At 36.0% G+C, this 21,670-nt stretch overlaps 1 protein-coding gene across 1 annotated transcript in view; it reads left to right on the forward strand.

The window, feature by feature from the left end:
• Positions 1-21,670, forward strand: part of HDAC9 (histone deacetylase 9) — a 700,487-nt gene that overhangs the window by 381,862 nt on the left and 296,955 nt on the right. Inside the window, exons 14-15 of the mRNA XM_004377428.2 lie at positions 5,234-5,367; positions 16,199-16,319. Of these exons, the coding sequence (XP_004377485.1) occupies positions 5,234-5,367; positions 16,199-16,319 (255 nt within the window). The remainder of the gene's footprint in view (positions 1-5,233; positions 5,368-16,198; positions 16,320-21,670) is intronic.

A 21,670-nucleotide genomic window follows, 5' to 3' on the forward strand; every position in this document is an offset into this window, starting at 1 on the left:
TCAAAGGTATCAATTCTTTTTTGGTCTTCCTTATTCATTGCCCGGCTTTTGCATGCATATGAGGCGATTGAAAACACCATGGTTTGGGTCAGGCCCACCTTAGTCTTCAAGGTGACATCTTTGCTTTTTAACACTTTAAAGAGGTCTCTTGCAGCAGAGTTGCCCAATGCAAAGTGTTGTTTGAGTTCTTGACTGCTGCTTCCATGGGCATTGATTGTGGATCCAAGTAAAATGAAATCCTTGACAACTTCAGTCTTTTCTCCATTTATCATGATGTTGCCTATTGGTCCAGTTGTGAGGATTTTCGTTTTCTTTATAATTGAGGTGTAATCCATATTAAAGGTTGTAGTCTTTGATCTTCATCAGTAAGTGCTTCAAGTCCTTTTCACCTTTAGCAAGCAAGGCTGTGTCATCTGCATAATGCAGGTTTTTAGTGAGTCTTCCTCCAATCCTGATGCCGCATTCTTTTTCATAGAGTCCAGCTTCTTGGATTGTTTGCTCAGCATACAGCTTGAATAAGTATGGAGGAAGGATACATCCCTGACACACAGCTTTCGTGTCTTTAAACCATGCAACATCCCCTTGTTCTGTTCAAACGACTGCCTCTTGATCTATGTACAGGTCCTCATGAGCACAATTAAATGTTATGGAATTCCCATTCTTCAAAATATTATCCAAAATTTATTATGAGCCACACAGTCAAATGCCTTTGCATAGTCAATAAAACACAGGTAAATATCTTTCTGGTATTCTCTGCTTTCAGCCAAGATCCATCTGACCTTAGCAGTGTTATCCCTTGTTCCACATCCTCTTCTGAGTCTGGCTTGAATTTCTGGCAGTTGCCTGTTGATGTACTGCTGACACCACTTTTGAATGATCTTCAGCAAAATTTTATTTGCGTATGAGATTGCTCGATAATTCACATTCCGTTTAGAAAGTAAGACCTCAAAAAACAGAAGTCGAGGGAATTTTCCCTCATTAGGCTCATTAAGAAGGCTTTATAATGGAGATATCTGACCTAGTTCTAGAATTTGTTCATTTATTTATGTTTTTCATTCATTTAATAAACAATATTTTTAAGAATCTTGTGTATGCCAAGCATATTTCCAGGCATTGGGAGATTAGAGATAAATAACACAACTATAGTCTATGCTTTCATAGATTTTACCATTGCAATGGTTAAGTGCTCAGCTGTGAACTGAAAGGTTGATGGATGGAACCCACCAGTGACTCAGCAGGAGAAAAGACCTGGCAATTAGCACCGGTAAAGATTACAGCCTAGGAAACCCTATAGAGCAGTTCGACCCTGCCCAACAGGGTTACTATTAGTCGGAATCGACTCATTAACACGCAAAAAGAATACTACGTGTTGATGAAAATGGACAGTTAGCAAAATTATATGAGAATTACATAATAATTCTGAAGGGGATCTAGAGGGTAATATAAGCAAATAGTAGGAGACCTAATTTAGAGATCTTAGGATATGCTTTGTTGAGGAAGTGACATGAAAACTGAGCCTTCAAGAATGTGTTAGGAATTATACAGAGGAGGGATGGAGTTATGGGCAGCAGAAAGGAAGAATTTCTGGCTTATATGGAGCAGCATGTATGAATATCCCAAGACTAGAAGATTGTGTCCCTTTTCAGGAATGGAAGGAGGTCCTTTGTGGGAGAAATAGAGATCAAGGGAGGGAAGGGTACAAGATGACGTTGTAGAGATGAGAAAGAGCCTGTGCTTCAAGAATTTCAATCTCAGTGGTGAAGTGACAGATGGATTTTTAAGCAAAAGTAGTTGCTGTTGTGTGGCAAATGGATTAGAATGAAAGTCAGATGACCAGTTAGGAAGATACCTCAGGAGTCCAGATCTGAGACAATAGTACCTTGGATTGCCTGTGGTTTTGGAGATGTAGAGAAGTGAGTGACTCAAGAACTACTTTGGCAGAAAATTAGTTAGTACTTGTTGGTTCATTGGAGAGGGCATGTCTGAAGGACACTAGGTTTTCTGGCATGAGCAATGGTTGATCATGATGCTCTTTACTGTTTAGGACCATAAATTCAAATTAAAGACATTTTCAGTGTATGAAACCCATGAGATACCTGTTATCTAGAGCTGCTATGACAGAAATACCACAAGTATGGCTACAATAAATTTATTTTCTCACAGTATAGGAGGCTAGAAGTCCGAATTCAGCACCAGCTCTAGGGGAAGGCTTTCTCTCTCTGTAGACTCTGGGGGAAGATCTTTGTTTATTTAACTTCTGCTTCCTGGTTGCTTGGAGATCTCCATGTGTCTTGGCATCTATCTTACTCCATCTCTTCTTGTTAGCTTGCATTTAATTTATTTTATATCTCAAAAGAGATTGACTCAAAATACACCCTACTCTAATCCTTGCTCATTAACATGACAGAGAACCATTCCCAAATGGAATTATAACCACGGGCATAGAGGTTAGGATTTACAACACATATTTTTTGGGAACACACTTGAATCTATAACATTCCACCCTTTAAAACCCATTGCTGTTGCATCAATTCCAACTCCTGGCGACCCTGTAGGACAAATCAGAACTCCATAGGATTTCCAAGGAGTGCCTGGTAGATTCGAACTGCCAAGCTTTTAGTTTAGCAGCCGTAGCTCTTAACTTCTATGCCACAGAGTTTCCATTCTTTGGCCCTCCCAAATTCATGTTTGCCACATACAGAACACATTCACCCATCACATTATCTCAAAAGTCTTACATCAACTCCAAGTCCAAAATCTTATCTTCTGAATCATCTAAATCAAAAATGGTTTGATGTTAGGCATATTCCATCCTGGCAAAATTCGTCTTCATCTATGAACCTATGAAATCTAGAATACAAATTACCTGTTTCCAAAGTGGTGGAACAGACACAAGGTAGATATTTCCATTACAAATGGGAGAAATTGGAGGGAAAGAAGGAATAACAATCACCAAGCAAGTCCAAAACCCAGCAGAACAAATTATATTAGCTCTCAAGTCTTGAAAATAATCTTCCCTTCTCTGAGACTATCTGGGCAATGGCTCCACCCTCCAGACTCTGGGTGTTGGCCACTCCTTTTGGATTCTGTGTGGAGGCCCCTCACCTTCAGGCCCTCTGGGATGGCAACTCTGCTCCCTTGGCTTTAGGCAATCCCATTCTCCTAGTCTATCTGAGTGGCGACCCCGCCCCCAGGCCCCAACAGGCCCTGTTCTTCTGCCCTTTGGGCATGGCAGCCGTCTCCTCCTTAGCTTGGGGTGGCAGCCCCATCCCCCGGTGCACTTTAACAGCAGCCCCACACTCCAGAACCAAGTTGGTGAAGACCCAACTCTTTGAAACCTAGAGGCTGTTGCCTCACCCTTTCAGATCCAGTAGACCATGGCCCTACCCTTTGAAACTTAGCAGGCCCTCCTTCCCGTGTTCCAGCTATAACAGAAATACCACAAGTGGATGGCTAGAACAAACAGAAATTTATTTTCACACAGTTTAGGAGACTAAAAGTCTGAATTCAGAGCTCCAGCTCTAGGGGAAGGCTTTCTCTCTCTCTGTAGGTTGTGAAGGAAGGTCCTTGTCTCTTTAGCTTCTGCTTCCCAGTTCCTTGGATCTCCATGTGTCTTGGCATCTGTCTTACTGCATCTCTGCTTACTGTCTTGTATTTAATGTCTTTTATATTTCAAAAGAGATTGACTCAAGATATACCCTATACTAATCCTTCCTCACTGACATAACAAAGACAACCCATTGCAAAATGGGATTATAACCACGGGCATAGAGGTTAAGATTTACAACACGTTTTTGGGGGACACAATTCAGTCCATAACAACATCCAAGTGGAGATTTTGAGCTGGTAATTGAATAGATAAGTGTGCAAATGCGCAGTTCAGAAAAGAGGTCAAGGCTGAGAATGAAAATGTGAGAGTCGTGGGCAGAGAGATGAATTTTGAAGGCTTTTAAGTTTTAAGAATGGATTCTATTTGGACCAGTAATATATACTTTGTTAGGCAAAATTTTCCCACATGATTTCAAAATGCATAGGTGATTCCTTTGCTTGATTTTAGTGCAATCAGGGAAAAATATTTTCTTCTCTTGAATAACCTACCTCTAACACTATATTGGAAATAAAGGGAGAATAAAATGCATTTAATTAAACTCACTGTACAACACAATTGCTAGTACATATCTGTTGCAGAATAGGTATTTATTTTTGTTCTTTTTTCCTTATCATGCATCCCACCCCCCACCCCCAACCAGGATGGAATTCTATGGTAATTTATTGGAAAAGATTTAATTAGTTAAATAATTTCTTATGTCAGGCATGTTTCTCTCCCCAAGGAGTTTAAGTTTCAGGGTATAAATCTTTTTAAAATTCACCAGAGTTGCAATTATCATCTAAGTTTTTGCTTAAAGAAATTTTATTTTATAAACCCCTGATGTTTATTTCATCAAATTTTTATAAAATCTTTCCCATTGCAGAGTCTAACTGAAACGGAAAATATACTAATTCAAGATAATTCAAAAACAAATTTTATTAATTAAATATCTAAGTAATCTCTACTAAAGGTGTGGCAAATTATTCATTGGCTTTTTAAAATAAATATTTCAAAAACTCCATAATATATAAGATATACATCCAAATTACTTGCATAATGGCATATATTATGAGAAAAGCACAAATAAGCAAAGAAGAAATCTTTTCACACAGCTTTGAAGGAATTGCTAAATAGAAAAGACAGGTAGTTGGAAAACCTCCAGTTTATAACAAGGAAGTAAACCTCATCTAAAGTGAGACTAGAATTACTCAAGAATTAAATTCAAGTTTGGAAGAGCGAGCTCATTTTGGGGCTTCAAAGATAAAATTAAAACCTCTGCTGAATTGAATTATTTGTCTAAAAATACTTCATAAGAATTTAAAACACTGGTAAGATTACAGTTATTATTTTTTAATCTGAAGTTTCTTAAAGTGTCACTGTCTTCATCGCTTTACAGACTTACTAAGCTAGGTTCTGAGCATTGTTTTTTCCATGGTTTTTTTTTTGTTTTTTTTTTCCCGTACGTATTCAGATACATAGAACTAAATGACTCTTATGGCTCCAGAGAACTTGATGATATATATTATTTCTCTATGCATAAAATTTATTTTTAAAAGATTGACTTTTTTTGAGTAATCATATTGTTTTCTAATTTGTTCCTTATATCACTACTCAATCTTGTGTTGTGTTTTCTTTGTCCTGAAGGAATTGCCTATGACCCTCTGATGCTGAAACACCAGTGCATTTGTGGCAATTCCACCACTCACCCCGAGCACGCTGGACGAATACAGAGCATCTGGTCACGGCTGCAAGAAACTGGGTTGCTACATAAATGTGAGGTAATCCTGAATTGGCCACACTCTTCTTCTTACTTAAGTAAATCATGTATAGAGGCCAAGAGTCATTTGGGTTGTAGTACAAAAATGTTAACCATGTAGTAGAAACATTATGATTGATGAACTGTTATAGAAACTAGTAGCACAGAACTTACCATCTGACTCTGGGCTAGGCACACAGTAGGTGTTCAATGTTAATGGAATGAGCTGTTGCCTGATGTATGCCTGTTATGATTCCAGCATGTGTTTTGTACACGTGATAGCATTTTCGTTTCCAAATATGTATCATTTATTGTGGTACTCTTCTGAAAAAATTCTAACTAATGCAATTTAATTGGCTTTTTTTTGTTTTAAGCAACACTTTGAACTCAGATATATGTCAATTTTGCCTTATGGAAATGGATAGATTTAAAAGATCAACCATTGTCATACCAACAAAAGTCACTTCTTTTTAATGGTGTAGTTGATATTTTTATATTTTTTGGTAGAAGTTTGAATACTTTCATTTAAGTATTTCTTTCATTTTGGTAGATTCTTGATAAGTCCCATTTTTCACTAAGAAAAATCTTTCTTTAGGCTTTTGTAGGTTAAAGCAAACGTGACACCAATTCAGGAAGACTCCCATCGTCAAATTTTCAAAATATGTAACAACCAGCAGCTGTTTGATTTAGTTGCTATTAATGCCCATTTTTACCTACGATTCAGTAACATTCTGTATTTGAGTCTATAACCTTTTTAAAAGAAAAAATACCCCCAATTATTTTCTCACATTAATTTAACATTTATTGATATAAGCACATTTTTTTTTTTTTTTACTGGTTCTATGTTATGTGCCAGACACATTCCAGACACTGGAATTAAGGAATTTCACAAGACAGATTCTGTCCCTGACCACACACTCTGACAATTTAACACGTTGCTATTTGGTTCCATTATTGTTCTTCTCTGCAAACCAATAAAGGAAGTGCAATATAGTTCTCACCTGTTCAGGAACGAAACTAAATCAATAATGTTTTGACTCTGGTTACCTCATGAGGATACTGATGCGTTAAGATCATATTCATGTCAATATATTTCAATAAAAACAGTGAGCAAGCTTTTGCATCTATATAATTTGCATATACAAAGTCTAATGTCAGACTTTCAAAAGAGCTGATTATGTAAGTGGTTCTATAGTTGCTATCGATTCACAACAAATCTTTGAAAACCATCTATAGTACATTAATTTTTAGCAATTCAAGCTGTAGTGAGGAAAATTGCTGACTGAAGCCAATTTTCTTTAAAGTGCACTGGTAAAAGATTTTTAGTTGAAATAGAAATGCCAGAACAGACAGAATGCTACTAAGGGTCAAGTGCATTTGCATGAGTTATATCCGTTTTATTCTGCTTCTCTGAAAAGTGATCAAACAACTTCTTTTGAAGATGCAGAGTCATTCATTCAGTGTATTCCTTTCTAAGGAGGAAATTATTTTCTTTATGAATTTTCTCTTTAAAAAGTGAATAATGTATTTCATCTTACAAGTGAACTCAACTGGTTGTTTTTCTTTAAATCAAACATTGATAATGTCTTATAGGGCACTCTGTACAGATTGAGTCTCAGAATCTTTATTATACATTTATAATGGAATTATCTAATGTATTTCATATCTAAAGTTCTGCTTTCAATTGAATGTATCTTTTACCTAGAAAACCCCAAAGTGAAGGAATTTGAGATAGAGTTCTCTCTAATTCTTTCCTTAGTGAAAGCCTATTATTCATCTTTTGCCAGTGGCATGACAGAACACTTTCATATTCTTTGGTTAATTCTAGAGTTATCTTTAAGGATTTCATGTTTTCAGTCACGCCATTTTGGAGGCCATACCTTTTCCGCACAATCCTGTATGGAGTACATAAAGTAGACAAACAAGAGATTTATTTCTGGTAGACTGGGCTAAATGGACAAAACGCATTTATTCACATGAATATTCTTGTCCCACCTTTGTGTCTGCTGTAGTTGTTCCCTTGCTTGTTATTCTTTATGTATTTTTGCCAGCCGAGACTTTGCTACTTATATTTTTCCACATTTTTCAGGCGCTTGTTATGTACTGGAGCAGCTGGCCTGTCCATCCAGTCCAAATTGGCAATGGCTGATCACAGCCTTCAAAGGCATTGTTAGATAGTGATATTCCTAAAATCTGTCACTTTAAGGGAGACTTTATGAAAGCAGCAAAGTTCAGGAATAAATGGAATGTATTGTGGTTCACACAGGTCTTACATTTTAAAAGTCTGTTATGGCTTTCTGGTCAGTCTTCTTTTTCAACTCCTCATGCATCACATTCCTTTTAGTCCTGTATTATCTGAGACCATACAGTTCAGTTTATGCAGCACTGATCAACGTGATATCAACCCAGGATGAAATAGCAAAAGCACTATGGGACTGATGAGAAGGTGTGAGGCTGCCTCCAGCCCATTGTTGTCGTTAGTTGCTGTTGAGTCAATGTCGAGTCATGGCGACCCCATGTTTGCAGAGTAGAACCGCTCCATAACGTTTTCAAGTCTGTGTCCTTTGGAAGCAGATCATCAGACCTGTTTTACAAAGCATCTTTGGGTACGTTCAAACCACCAACCTTTTGGCTAGTTAGACTGGATATTTGCTAGGCTGTCTTCCAGCTCTAATAGTGTATGAAATTAGAATAGCTAAGGAGTTTATTTGGAACCTAAAAGTCTCTTTGGTTAAGAGTAGACAAAATGTTTTAAGATATTTTAGTAAACACATTGCTCTTAGGTAGTAAGCTATAGTGTAAACTGGCTTTGCTTAATAGTCCTGATTGACAGTCAGCAAAAACATCAGTCCTTATTATATGAGATTTAAAGTGGTTGCATGGCTCAACTTCTTTTGACATGATGTGGCACTTTTTTTTTTTTTTTTTTAAAGATTGAAGCCGTTAGTAGTCCTTCAGGCCAATATCATTTAATTTTTCCCCTATTGAATCATTCATACGTAGTTTAGTGATTCTGTTGAGAGAAAAAAACAAAACCAGCAGCATTATTGTCACTGTGAGAAATTAATCTGGAAGGGTCATTTGGGGTCCTCTTCAGGAATGAGCTCTTTGATTAGGTAGTCAGTTTTCTAAAGTGTGTGCACTCCTGAGGAAAAGAATGTGCTCTTCTTGGCTTTAAAAAAATTGCAGAAGTTGACCCATCATCTGTTAGAAATGCATTTGCAGTTGTTTTTCCAGAAGTGCTCATGACTTGCAGCCCCACCAAACCACCCACAGACATTTGCTAGCTCTCACATTTGTTTTGAGAATAATAACATTTTATAATGCTTTTGTTGGATTACGCATTATGTGGAATTTGCATTGCCTCTTTGTGACTAATATTGAATAACTTTGTTTCGTTTAATTCATAAGTACAAACCTTAAGCAACATACTCTGCTGAAATGTTTAACTCTTTTTATTTAAGTGCCAACACCAAGTAATTACAGAACAATTCTGGGACATAAAACCCAGCTACTGTTGCCCATTCTGGGACTTCTCAGCAATTCCAATGAGAAAAGTGAAGATGAGTTTTTGTGTCACATCTTAAGATGCCGAGGACCTCAGGGGGAGTCTTCAGCACACTCTCCTGCGCATCCATGTGCTTTGAAAACCTTTTGCGAATCTAAACAAAGACGTGTATTGGTCTGTGGAGAAACTCTTATGTAATGTGGAGGTTTTTCTGACACCAAAGCTACAAAGCATTGAATACTGCAGGTTAATGGAAATTCAATTAAACATTTGTTTTATAGAGTAATCTAACTAGATGGCAGCACATAACAGCTTACTATTTTGTTTAGCTTGCAAAAAAAACCGTGTGTGTGTCTTAGACTCTAACCACAAACCAGTAAGAAACTGAAAACAGGGAGTCCTGTGAATTATCTCTAAAGGGTATGGCAGTGTTGGGAAACTGGGACGCAGTATAAACGGTCTAGATGTGATGAGTAAATCAAAAGAACATTATATCATTGTTTTGAGAGATATTTGAATATCACAGTAGAGTGGATTCAGGGATAAGTGCATCAAAAATAATTGTGCAGCCTATAATAAGAATTAAGATGATTGGTAGTTTTTTATAATTACTACTAAAAAGAAAGAATTAATATGAGAAATAACCAATACAAGGAATGAAGAAAGGTTGCTCTTCTCAGTAGATTTATTTGGAAGGTGATACAGGAAAGTAGAAAACAGAGGCATTAAAGTTTTCTAATAAAAATGAACAGTTAAATATTTTCAACCACCTGAAAATTGTAGTGCTTGAGTACCACAAAATGCTCTTGAGAGAAAATTTGTTTCATATATGATTACTATAGAAAAGCAGTGTTCCAAATTAAACCACTAAAATGTTTATTTATAATTTTTTACAATAATTAGAAGAGAGTCACATAAAAATTATGAAAATGGAGCAGTTAAACTAAAGGATAACGTTTTTCTTGCTTTATGATGAGCATAATAATTTGAAGTAAATAAGTCAATTTGAAGTAAAACTTAAAGATATGTATAATAAATATGCTTGTTACCACCTCAGACCTTTAATGTTGAATGGGATATGCTGTTTTTCTGAAGTGCTTTTCAAATCACTCTATGCCAAGAATATTTTTAAGTAAATTGTATTGACTGAATCAAGCAGTATTACATACAAGTGTGAGGTACTTGTCATTTTGAAGACAAAGTAGTTTGCTTTTACTCCCTAACCTATGCTCTACTAACCATTTATTTTAACTACTCCTTAATTCCAAATGTTGGTTGGTAGTGTCAGTATCTTGAATTTACTTGTGAGTGGGAAGAATGGACAGGTCCCTCTAGTATGTGGTTCTCAACCTTGACTGCCCACTAGGATCCACTGGGAAGCTCTGAAATATCTAGATATCCAGACTTTCCACAGGTAAAGTTAATTGGAAGCTCAGGTAGTAGGACCCAGGCATCAATATTTTTAATTCTCCCCAGCTGATGTCAGTATTAAGAGCCACTGCAACATAAACTCAACTTCTTAACATAAGCTCAATGAGATAGAGACTAATATATGAGCGGAAACAAAGATTTGGAGGTCGAGGAGTAAGAGAACTAAACAGTTATCTCAGAAACAAAGGTAGCATTTATTCAGAAATGACGTCTCCTTTTTTTTTTTAAAATGGAAAAGTGTTCATTATTTTAAAGTTGTCACAGGCTAAGAATATAAACTTTGAAAAATATCCTTTTCAATTGCGATTGAACTTATAAGAAATGGACTTAATGATTGGAGTCCTTTCCGAAACTCTCATAGGCAGATCTCCTCTTGCCTCAACTGTATTAATTTATCGCTGCATTTTTATAGTTGATTGCCTAAGGTGAGTTCATGAATCAAAGTAAAGCAGAATTATTGAGTTTTGATTATGTATTAGGTTATTTCTCATAGAATCACACCATTTTAGGGCTAAAAGGGAGCTTTGAAGTAATTTAGGGAAACCTCTTTACTTTTTTAGATGAAGAAACAAAGGCCCGGAGAGATGCCTCATAATAGGCACATTAAGGACAACAAGAGTCAGAACTAGAACTCAGGTCTCCTGAATTGAAATTCACTTTCTTTTCATGTAACTGGTAGGAAGTACCAAAGCCTGCTAGGCTGCCTGCCTGCTTGATTACCTCCTTCCTTCAACTTTCCTTTCTTTATTAGTAAAATTCTGAGTAGACCAGGTTGTTGGATGATGAGGGTGATATGGAAGGAGAGAAGATGGAGGGAGAGGACATTGAAAACCATACTTTATATAACATATAAAAAAGCATTTGGATGTAGCATTTGAAATTTCCAGTAGATAAGCTTGGGCATGAACAATGAGACCAGATTTTTGTGTTTATTTTTAAGAGAGAAATGTGTAAAGAATAATCAACAGGCTGTGAACTGACTCCTAAAGTATTAAGTATGGGATACGTAGCAGTGGGCAACTTTGAAACTAACCAGTCATTTATGATTTTTTTTTTTTTTCCAACTCTGTAAGTCTGCATCCCTGTGGATTCTTAGAGGGGGAAAAAAACCACATCCCCATATTTAGGGACAATGGATGAAATATTTCAGAAAATGAGATATTTCAGTGGAAATTCTTGCCTAATATGTCACCACTTTGAAAATGATTAAAGAAAATGGAGTCTCCCCCAGCGGAGGCAGGTACTTTTACTTGTCAAATTTAAGTTGGACATTTTCTCTTAGTTTGGAACTGCCACAAAATGAGCCCTTTCATGTCCTCAATAATACCAAACCAATGCAATCCATCTGTTCTGCTGAATTATTTCTAGTTCCTTAACCAAAGGCACTGCTTTTTCATGCATTTTATCATGATTTTATGCCCTTTATTATATTTTACAAAAGGTTCTGATTCCTCCAGGGCCAATGAGAACTGATTAGGACACTGGCCTCAATCCAGGCTTTGAACACAGGAGGGGAAGGGATAGAACTGTTTCCTTTTTTCCCTGCTCCTTGGCAGAAAAAAATATGAATCTATACCGTGTGTGTGCTCTGTGTGTGGGTGAGTGTGGGTAGGCTGCATTTTATCCTGTCACAGTATGACTTTGTAGAGCATGTTCAGAACATTCCTTCTATAATCAGGTTGCATTAAGGGGTTTTATTTTAGAAAAGACTATTTCTTCAGGAAAGACCCACGGTGTGCTGTGAGACTCTATGATATGGTCATTTTAAACAACTTCCAATCTGACTGTAGACTGTTTTGGGTCTGCGCGGGGTCTGATCTAAATAAGGTACTTAGCACAGTGTAGGCAAATTAGCTCTTTTCATATCTTAGGGAAGAAACTAATTGAATATAAGTTACAGAGAATGCTCATTTACCAGTGAACACAATCGTATATCGCAGTGTTCCTTCATGGACATGAAAGGAAAGCTATAACCATTCATTCCTAGGCCTATATTGGTAATGTGTTTGTGGTTGTTGTTGATGTTATTGTTAGGCACCAGTGAGTCGGTTCAACTCATAACAATCCTGTGTACAGCAGAACAAAACACTGCCTCGTTCTGTGCCAGTCTCACAATCGTCATTATGCTTGAGCCCATTGTTGCAGCCATTGTGTCAGTCCATCTCGTTGAGGGTCTTCCTCTTTTTCGCTGACCCTCTACTTTACCAAGCATGATGTCCTTCTCCAGGAATTTCTGCCTCCTGATAATGTGTCCAAAGTATGTGAGATGAAGTCTCGCCATCCTTGCTTCTAAGGAGCATTCTGGCCGTACTTCTTCCAAGATAGATTTGTTTGAAACCTATATTTGGATCTCAAGTGAAAATTCCCCAGATAAACTCCATCCCTTAAATATACTGAGTGTCCCAATATACTCAGAAGTCTCAAAAATTCTTTTGGTCAGAATATCATAGGTGATTTTGGATAGATATCCTGCAGACCAGGTATCTCTGAGAACAGAAATCAGTATCTCCCTAGGTTAAGATTATGAAAGCACTTAATCCTATTTTGTGCTGTTGCTTTTGACTCAAGGAGAGTATCATGAGAAAGACATGAAGGGATAAAGGGCACACAGGAAATAGAAAATATGGGAAGGAATTAAATGAGAGTATCTGTATTTAAACATAAAAAGTAGCATAGTAAATTATGGATACTAATACCAAGACATGATATTTTTCGACCATACTGGAGAACTCAATTTGAGGCATCTGATAAAAATGAGGCAAAATGGAGCTACTCCAGGAGATCCTGTATGTTAAGAAATAGAAAGCTTTTGCTATTTTGGAATTTTTAATTAAGTTCCCATAGCAGTGCTCCTGTGTGATACAAATCTCAAAATACACTTTCTCTGGATCCTTTTTTCAGGTATAAACATTCTTATTAAGTTGGTTTTCACCTCTCTCATTTGGTAGAAATATGTGCACAGTGTTTGTGGGGCTTGTTCTTCAGCAGCCATAGAAGTAGAAGGAGATTATTGAGAGTAATTACTTCATTTTACTTCCTTATTTTTAAAAAAGAATTGTCTACTATAGTAATAAAAATTCAATGTAAAATACATTGTAGGAGTCAAAAGAAAGTAAAGAGAGGGAGAAAATAAAAAAAGAAGTCGGAGTGAAAACTTCTGAATTGTGTCACATTTTAATACTGAGGGGGAATGGCTAGAGAGTAAAGTAGAAGGATGTACTCTTAGAATAAATAAATGCTAGATAGATTGAGCAGATGCTGTGTTCTCTCCGGTGGTTGACTGATATTACACAAGGGGATGACTGAGATTCTGCAGATGTCCCCTTATGATTTACCAGCACTTGAGCTACTGTCAGTAATTAAATCTTGTTAGCAGGTTATTTTTCAAATGTGTGATAGAGCATTCAGTCTGAATGATAGTGGGAATGTGGGGAATGAAAAAGGAGTTGGCACAAGCATGGAGCATATAACATATAAATATATATGGCTCACTTATGAAAACATAAAGAATATTTATTATTAATGGTATTTAAGGAGTAAACATTCAACTTAGAGCTGAAAAAAATCTTTATAGAAAAGGAGAAAGGAAAAAAATTGATGGAACTTAATGCTTACAGTCAAAACATGGATCTGATTGTTAGCTATAGAACTGACATTAAGATATAGGTGTCATCAACGTACATATGTTAGTGACTATGGATTTTATAGATTCATAGAAATTAGAGCTGGAAGTCACACAATATTATTTGTGTTCGTTATTTTGTCAGATTAGGACTGGTTGCCACAGTCTGTTTTCCAGTACTCAGCTCATTCTAGTTCTCCATGACTCAAACCATCAAGTCACCACTGTGTATCTTGGGGGAGTTCCACCAGCTGAAATCTCACAGTAAAAGTGTTTCCCTTTAATATTGACTTTGAACTTTCTCTTATTCATTGTATCTTTTTACTTGTCATTCTATTTCTTAGATTGTTCTGGTCTTCCATAAATTTGTTTAAGCTTAATCTTTACTTTCAGGCTACCTAGGCCGATAACATATTTATTGAGTAAATGATGGTTGATTAGATGGCCATCATTTAATTTGCCTTAATCTTCAGCATTACAGTTTTCATCTGATCTACCTCTAAATGATTTCTCTAAAGCATTTTTTAAATTTTTCTAGAAATGTAGTGTGGGTTACACAATGCTAAATGATAGCATCAAAAACAGAAGACTTCAATGCTATGGCAAAGAAAACTGCATAAGTATTTGTTTGTTTATTTGACACATAATGGCATTGTGTCAAGGAAGTTCTGCTTTACATCACTCCCTTACTGTTAACCCTCAGGTCTCCCACCATTCCTCTTCCACTCTGACCTGATCGTTTATTTTTAATGACAAGCACAGCTCTGGCCTCTACCCAGCAAACCTCAGTATATCAAGGTTTTGCTGGCCTACCCCCTCAGTGAACCACATGTCAACATTGAAGAGTATGGCAACAGCCATATCACCTTAAACTAGGAAGGTTGAATATGGAATTGTCCTGATCCTGAGAGAAGTGTTGTTGTCACCTGATATTTCCATGTAAACTGATAGTTCCGTGATCGGGAATGTGGGAAGACAGCAATTCTCTGAACAGGTCTCTTTTAGATTTCACTGTATTTCTGTACTGAATTATTTCCTTATAATGATTTCTGTTAGTATATATTTTAAGTGAAATATTAATACTGTCCAGGTAATTTTAGGAAACACAACAGTTTCTGAAAGTTAAGGTTCAAACGAAGGAAACCCTCAATGAGATGGACTGACACAATAGCCACAACCATGTACTCAAGGTATCGATGATCATGAAGATGGCTCAGGAGTGGGCAACATTTCGTTCTGTTATGCATATGGCCACCATGAGTCAAAGCCAACTCAAGGGCAACTAACACCAACAACAAAAGTTTCATTAACTTTATACACCAGCCTGTGCTTATCAGGCCCATGGGTGTGCCAACTGAGAAGTGTGGCCAGGAAGAACACTTTGCATATTGGCTAATTTTTAACTTAGTGTTCAGTTTTGCCTATATTGAAGGAATGTTGTTTGTTAGTTGGAGTGAAAAATTCTACCTAGCCTGTGTGTAATGGCAGAGTCTAGAAGAGTACATCACAAACTATCTCTAGTTAAGCAGCAGGTTCTCCCCCCACCACTTAATTTCCAATCTGTCATAGATCAATAATTTTATAAAATACAGTAAAAATGAATTACTACAAAAATGAAATATTTAAAATGTACAAACTACAATTCCCATTTTTATATTAGATTCAGCAGAAATAAAAAAAATACTCTGTCAAGTTACTATAAAAATTTCTAAACATTTACTCTGAATTTTTGTACTGACCTCATCCCAGACCATTAACAAAGAATTCCTGAACAGTTATTGATCCATGGAACACAGAGTAACGTTGGTCTAGATTAACACTACTGTAAGGTGCACACACATGAAGTATCAGCATATTTGTCATAATTAAATACATTTGGTACTTAAGTCCTTCAAGAAACCATAAAGACCTAGTTCCAACAACTTCTTAAGGTGAGTGTAAAATAAGATTTTAACCAATTGACTTCTTGGATAAACAGTAGCGCTTGAGTATTCTTAAGCTGAAACTTTTACAAAGGAGTTTACTATTAAATTCTTTGATTTCTTTTTTAAGCCAAAAGAAGAATATGCCTCGTGTAAATTGCTCACTTAGGAATAAGCAATCCATTGTGCCTGAGCTTTGCACACACTTGTTTTTTGAATATTATTATGGTACTTTAATAAGCAAATCAGTGTCACATTCCTGCATGATGAAACTCAGCCCATTATTAATCATCTTAAATGTGATTTGAGGTCTATTTTCTTCTAAATGTTGTCAGTGGAATACTGTAGGCTTTCTGCTGTTTTCTTACAGAGAATTCAAGGTCGAAAAGCCAGCCTGGAGGAAATACAGCTTGTTCATTCTGAACATCACTCACTGTTGTATGGCACCAATCCCCTGGAAGGACAGAAGCTGGACCCCAGGACACTCCTAGGTCTGTATGGGCCTCTGTTCTTCTGAGAACAGCACATTCCAGTACTATCATTAGTCAATACTGGTGTCAGTTCAAAATACTTGGCAAGCAGTGTGATAAAAAATTAGTTTTTCCAACAGCATTGCTCTGTGGACTGAGTCCATTACAGTAGAGGCCAATGTGGATTAAGATAATCCTGCATTAGAAAATAACAATGCAAGTTCCACGATGTCTTACTTTAAAAGTAAGCTTTATTTGAATAGCATTTATACAGTGTGTTTTAGCATACAGGAGTAAATGCATTATAGAATTTGTTCACTTACATTTTTAAACTAAAAGGAAAAAGGGATATCAAATTCTTTATCAAAGTTAGCTCCAACATTCTCATTTGTTTTGTGTCTTTCAGTTCTTTCTGCTTTTTTTTCTGTGACCTTGACAGACAAAGGGCATAGTACAACTTTTCTTTTTTTTATGAAAACTCCTTTTTACTGTGTCTTGCACACTGCATTTACAGTGATATTGCATTTCAGAATTTAAGGTAATATGTTTAATGCATGACTTATTTATGGAATTAAATAGTGAAGTAAATGACAGATGAAGAAAACCAATAAACCTAATTTTTAGTTATTATATATATATTTAAACATTTATCATCTGATTTTAAAGTAAAATTTGTGTTGCATACCTTTATATTATGAGATTTATATGAGTAATAGAAACAGTTGGTTTTTGGAAAAACTTAGTGGTATGATCTTACTTTGTCTGAGACAATTATATTAAATTTATTAATAACCTATAATTGAATAACAATACACCATGGCAATGTCTGCTAAAAGGATCATGTTTTAAGTATTTTGACTAAAAAGGGATTTTAGGACCTTTTCTTGTCCTTTTCTTTTCAACTAAATGTATTGTGTCTTTTCCAAATTTTTGGGACTCTTTTACCGAATTCAATATTATCTCAAAATAGTTTTATGTTAAGAGACCCTAAACAATTCAAAAGCTAGTATATGGCACATAGGAGATAGGTGTCTTGGAGAGCAATTATAAGGTGACAGTAACAATTATACAGTTTAACACTTACTATCTGCCTTCTTAAAACAAATGTCAGGCATCTATAAATTTATGAAGTAAAGGCATATGAGTGAGTGTGTGCCTGTGTGTGTATATGAAGTATATGAATTGTGGCCATGGTAGGTTGGGTAGATGTAGGAAGACAGACAAACACATGAAAACATTAAAATTCAATGATTAAAAACAATTTATATAGTTGAATCAAAGTTACATATTAATATGAAGACAATTCAATTTAAACATATATGCTGTGTATATTTTCAGTTTTTTATTTATGTTAAAGGAATCAACCTCAGTACATTAAAATACTTTATGTGAAGTTCTTCCCTTTGCTGTGAATACTATATAATAAATATCCTTATTTTAACATGAATTAATAATCCCATCCTGCTAACCACAAAGATGAAGTAAACCAGCTGTTAACTTTCATGGTTTTATGAGGTCAAAATACTCAGCATTTAAAGATAGGAAATTATTTCCATGTTAATTATTTTTTAATATAGTTAAGGGAAAACAAATAGAACATCTTCTCTTTTTTTTGTTTTACCATGGTCCCAAACCGTAAATCAGCCCAGGCATAGATAGCCTTGAACTTCACTGGAGTATCAACCCAAGAAACCCACTGCTGCCAAGTGGATTCTGACTCATAGAGACCCTGTAGGACAGGGTAGAACTGCCCCATAGGGTTTCCAAGGCTGTAAATCTTTATGGAAGCAGACTGCCACATCTTTACCCTGCAAAGTGGCTGGTGGATTCAAACCACCAACCTTTCAGTTAGCAGCCAAGTGCTTTAACTGCTGGGCTACCAGGGCTCCTTCTTTATTAGAATGTTGTCATTGTTGTTAGGAGCCTTTGAGTCAGTTTTGACTCACAGCAACCCTATGTACCACAGGATGAAATGCTGCCCAGTCCTCGCCATCCTCACGGTCGTTTATTGGAATAGACTGGAGTTAATCAGATTTTGAATATCAACGTGCCTACAGAAATCTGAGATACATTTCTATACAACCATTATTCTACATTTTAAGAGAAAAGATGTATTTGCAAAAGAAATGAAGTTTAAACTTTGGCAACATCAAACTACTTATGAAACGTGGCAGTAACACTGCTTTATTTTTATGAAAGTTAACAATTTTGAACAAAGCCAATATTCTCAAAATATTCAATATTTGTATCATTTTAAATGATTATTTAAAAATGAATTCCATTGTATAATTTGGAACTTAGAGAAGGTTTTCATAGATGTATGCATGTATGTATGAATGATCAAAGCACCAAGTACAAATGATTCAATTTTTAAAATATTAATCCATAAATTAGTCATTGGTCTCATTGGTTTTGAATATTTAATGTGAAATAATATTCGTAAAATTAATGAATTTTACATTTGACTTTTGATAAATATGTGAAGTTCCTTAGATATCTCCCAGAGATCAGTGCTGCAATTTCAATATTGTGTGGCAGGTTACATGAGCACAGATAAACAAGGGACATTGCTCCAAACCTCAATGTCAAGCACTGAATTCAACCTTGAGGACACTTTACGAACACTTAAGTTTCTCTTGTGAATCAAGAAATGTGGCTGATTTTCCTGAATCTAAGTTCCACTTTTATTTATTATTATTTTATTGTGCTTTAGATGAAGTTTTACAGACCAAATTAGTTTCTCATTAAACAATTAATACACATATTGTTTTGTGACATTTGTTACCAACCCTGCAACTTGTCGGCACTCTCCCCTTCTCGACCTTGGGTTCTCCATTTCCATTTATCCAGCTTTCCTGTCCCCTCCTGCCTTCTCCTCCTTGCCCCTGGGCTAGTGTGCCCATTTAGTCTCGTATAAGTGGTTGAGCTATGTTTATGATTGTTCCCAATCTAAGTTCTAAATGAAAAATCTCAATCTTTTAAAAGTTTAACTTTACAGACATTTTTGTTTTTTGTGAAGTTTGGATTCCTGTTGTTTTTGAAAGTTATTATTTATATCTAAAAGACCAGGTTGAACCTGTCGTGTATAAATGTCTAGAAACTCATAACCATCAAGATACTTACTTTCTCTCTTTCTTGATCTTTTTCTGTCACTGCCATACATCTCTCTTCCTCCTCTAATCCCTTCCAGCACAGATGGCGGTGTCTTTTCTGAGTTAAATTGATACTACTACTCTTGACAGTTCCTTTCCGGAGTAAGGAGGAAGGGTTTAAATAAAAGTTCAGTATGGCCAGACTTATCAGTCTTTTTACCTTGAAAGACAGCTACAGTTTATAAAATAATTAGATTTGAAAATGGGCATCATTTATCTCTTCAAATACTCCAGACCCTGTAAGGTGACACTTTGAAAATATTCTCTGCAATCATTTCTGATGCAAGGTTTTTCTTAGCATTAATATTCCTGTCCGTTCTTACCACCAGTTTTCATTATCTTGAGGCTGGTTAGATCTCAGTCCACTGATAAGGCAATGTGACATTAAAAATTATATCTGTTTGATTCAGTGAATTAAATATTGCTTATACAATACTAAAATTAAATTATCAATTATTTGCTTGTTTCATATTATGTAAAACATTACTAAATAGATTCTCTTTAAGCAACGTATTATTTATTTTCCTTAGGGCTTTTTACTTCTTAAAAATTACTTTTAATATTTATTTTATTACACTGTAATATAATTTTCATCACCTTTTCACTGACTACAGAATGAATGAAGATTTAACATTACAATATACATACGTATATTTTTAAATTTGACTGAGGTAAAATGCATGTAGCAAAACATTTACCATTCTAACTATTTTTAAGTGTACAATTCAATGACATTAATAGCATTCACCATGTTGTGAGACCATCGCCACTATCCATTTTCAAATGTTTTTCTTCATCCTAATCAGAGACTCAGGAGCCCTGGTGGCACAGTGGTTAAGAGCCTGGCTGCTCACCAAAAGATCTGCAGTTGGAATCCACCAGCCACTCCTTGGAAACCCTATGGGGCAGTTCTTCTCTGTTCTATAGGGTCGCTATGAGTTAGAATTGACTTTTTTTGAAAAAAGAAAAAAGAATTGCCTTTTTTTTTTCTTTTAATTGGAGACTCAGTAACCCTTAAGCAATAACTCCCTAATTTCCCCTCCCTCCAACCCTTGGTAACCACTGATAAACTTCTTTATTTATGCATTTGCAAATACTACATATTTCATAAAATATACATATAAATTTTAATTTCACAGATGATATGTGAATACATTTTTGCAAAAGATTGAAGGATACAGAAATATCATTGTTCAGAGCAACAACATAAAAAAATCTTTACCCCTTCCCATGCTACCCAGAAGTATTCTTTTTTTTTTTTTAACTTTAACTTAATTATTTTTTATTGTACTTTAGATAAAAGTTTACGGAACAAATAGTTTCTCATTAAACAGTCAGTACACATATTGTTTCATGACGTTGTTAACTCCACGACATGTCAACACTCTCCCTTCTCGACCTTGGAGGACCTATTTTTTGGTGAAAATATACACAGCCAAAGTTACACCATTTCAAAAGTTTCTACATGTACAATTCAGTGACATAGATTACATTCTTCCAGTTGTACTGCTATTCTCACTATTCTTTTCCAAATTGTTCCATCACCATTAGCTTCAACTCACTGCCCCCTAGGCTTCCCATCAAACCTTTTGAGTTGCTGTTGTCAATTTAATGTCACATAGATAATTCTTTTTTTTTTTTTTTTTACCTTAAATGGTTTGCAGAACAGTTTCTCATTAGACAGTTAGTACACATACTGCCCTATGACAATGGTTAACAACCCCACGACATGTCAACACTTTCCCTTCTCAAACTTGGGTTCCCTATCACCAGCTTTCCTGTTCCCTCCTGCCTTCTAATCCTTGTCCCTGGACTGCTGTGCCTCATTAGTCCCATTTTGTTTTATGAAGCTGTCCAATCCCTGGCTGAATGGTGAACTTCAGGAGTGACTTGACCACTGACCTAAAGGGTGTCCAAGGGCCATACTCTCAGGGTTTCTCCAGTCTGTCAGGCCAGTAAATCTGGTCTTTTTTTTTTTTGTGAGTTAGAATTTTGTTCTACATCCTTTTCCAGCTCTGTCCAGGACCCTCTATTGTGATCCCAGTCAGAGCAGTCAGTGGTAGCAGCCGGACACCTTCTAGCTGTACTGGACTCAGTCTGTTGGAGGCCTTGGTAGCTAGTTAGTCCTTTGGACTAATCTTTTCCTTGTATCCTGTTCTCTTCATTCTCCCTTGCTCCCGAAGGGGTGAGACCAGTGGAGTATCTTAGATGGCTGCTCAC

This window comes from Trichechus manatus, unplaced genomic scaffold (genome assembly GCF_000243295.1).
Source record: "Trichechus manatus latirostris isolate Lorelei unplaced genomic scaffold, TriManLat1.0 scaffold00050, whole genome shotgun sequence".
Classification (NCBI taxonomy): domain Eukaryota; kingdom Metazoa; phylum Chordata; class Mammalia; order Sirenia; family Trichechidae; genus Trichechus; species Trichechus manatus.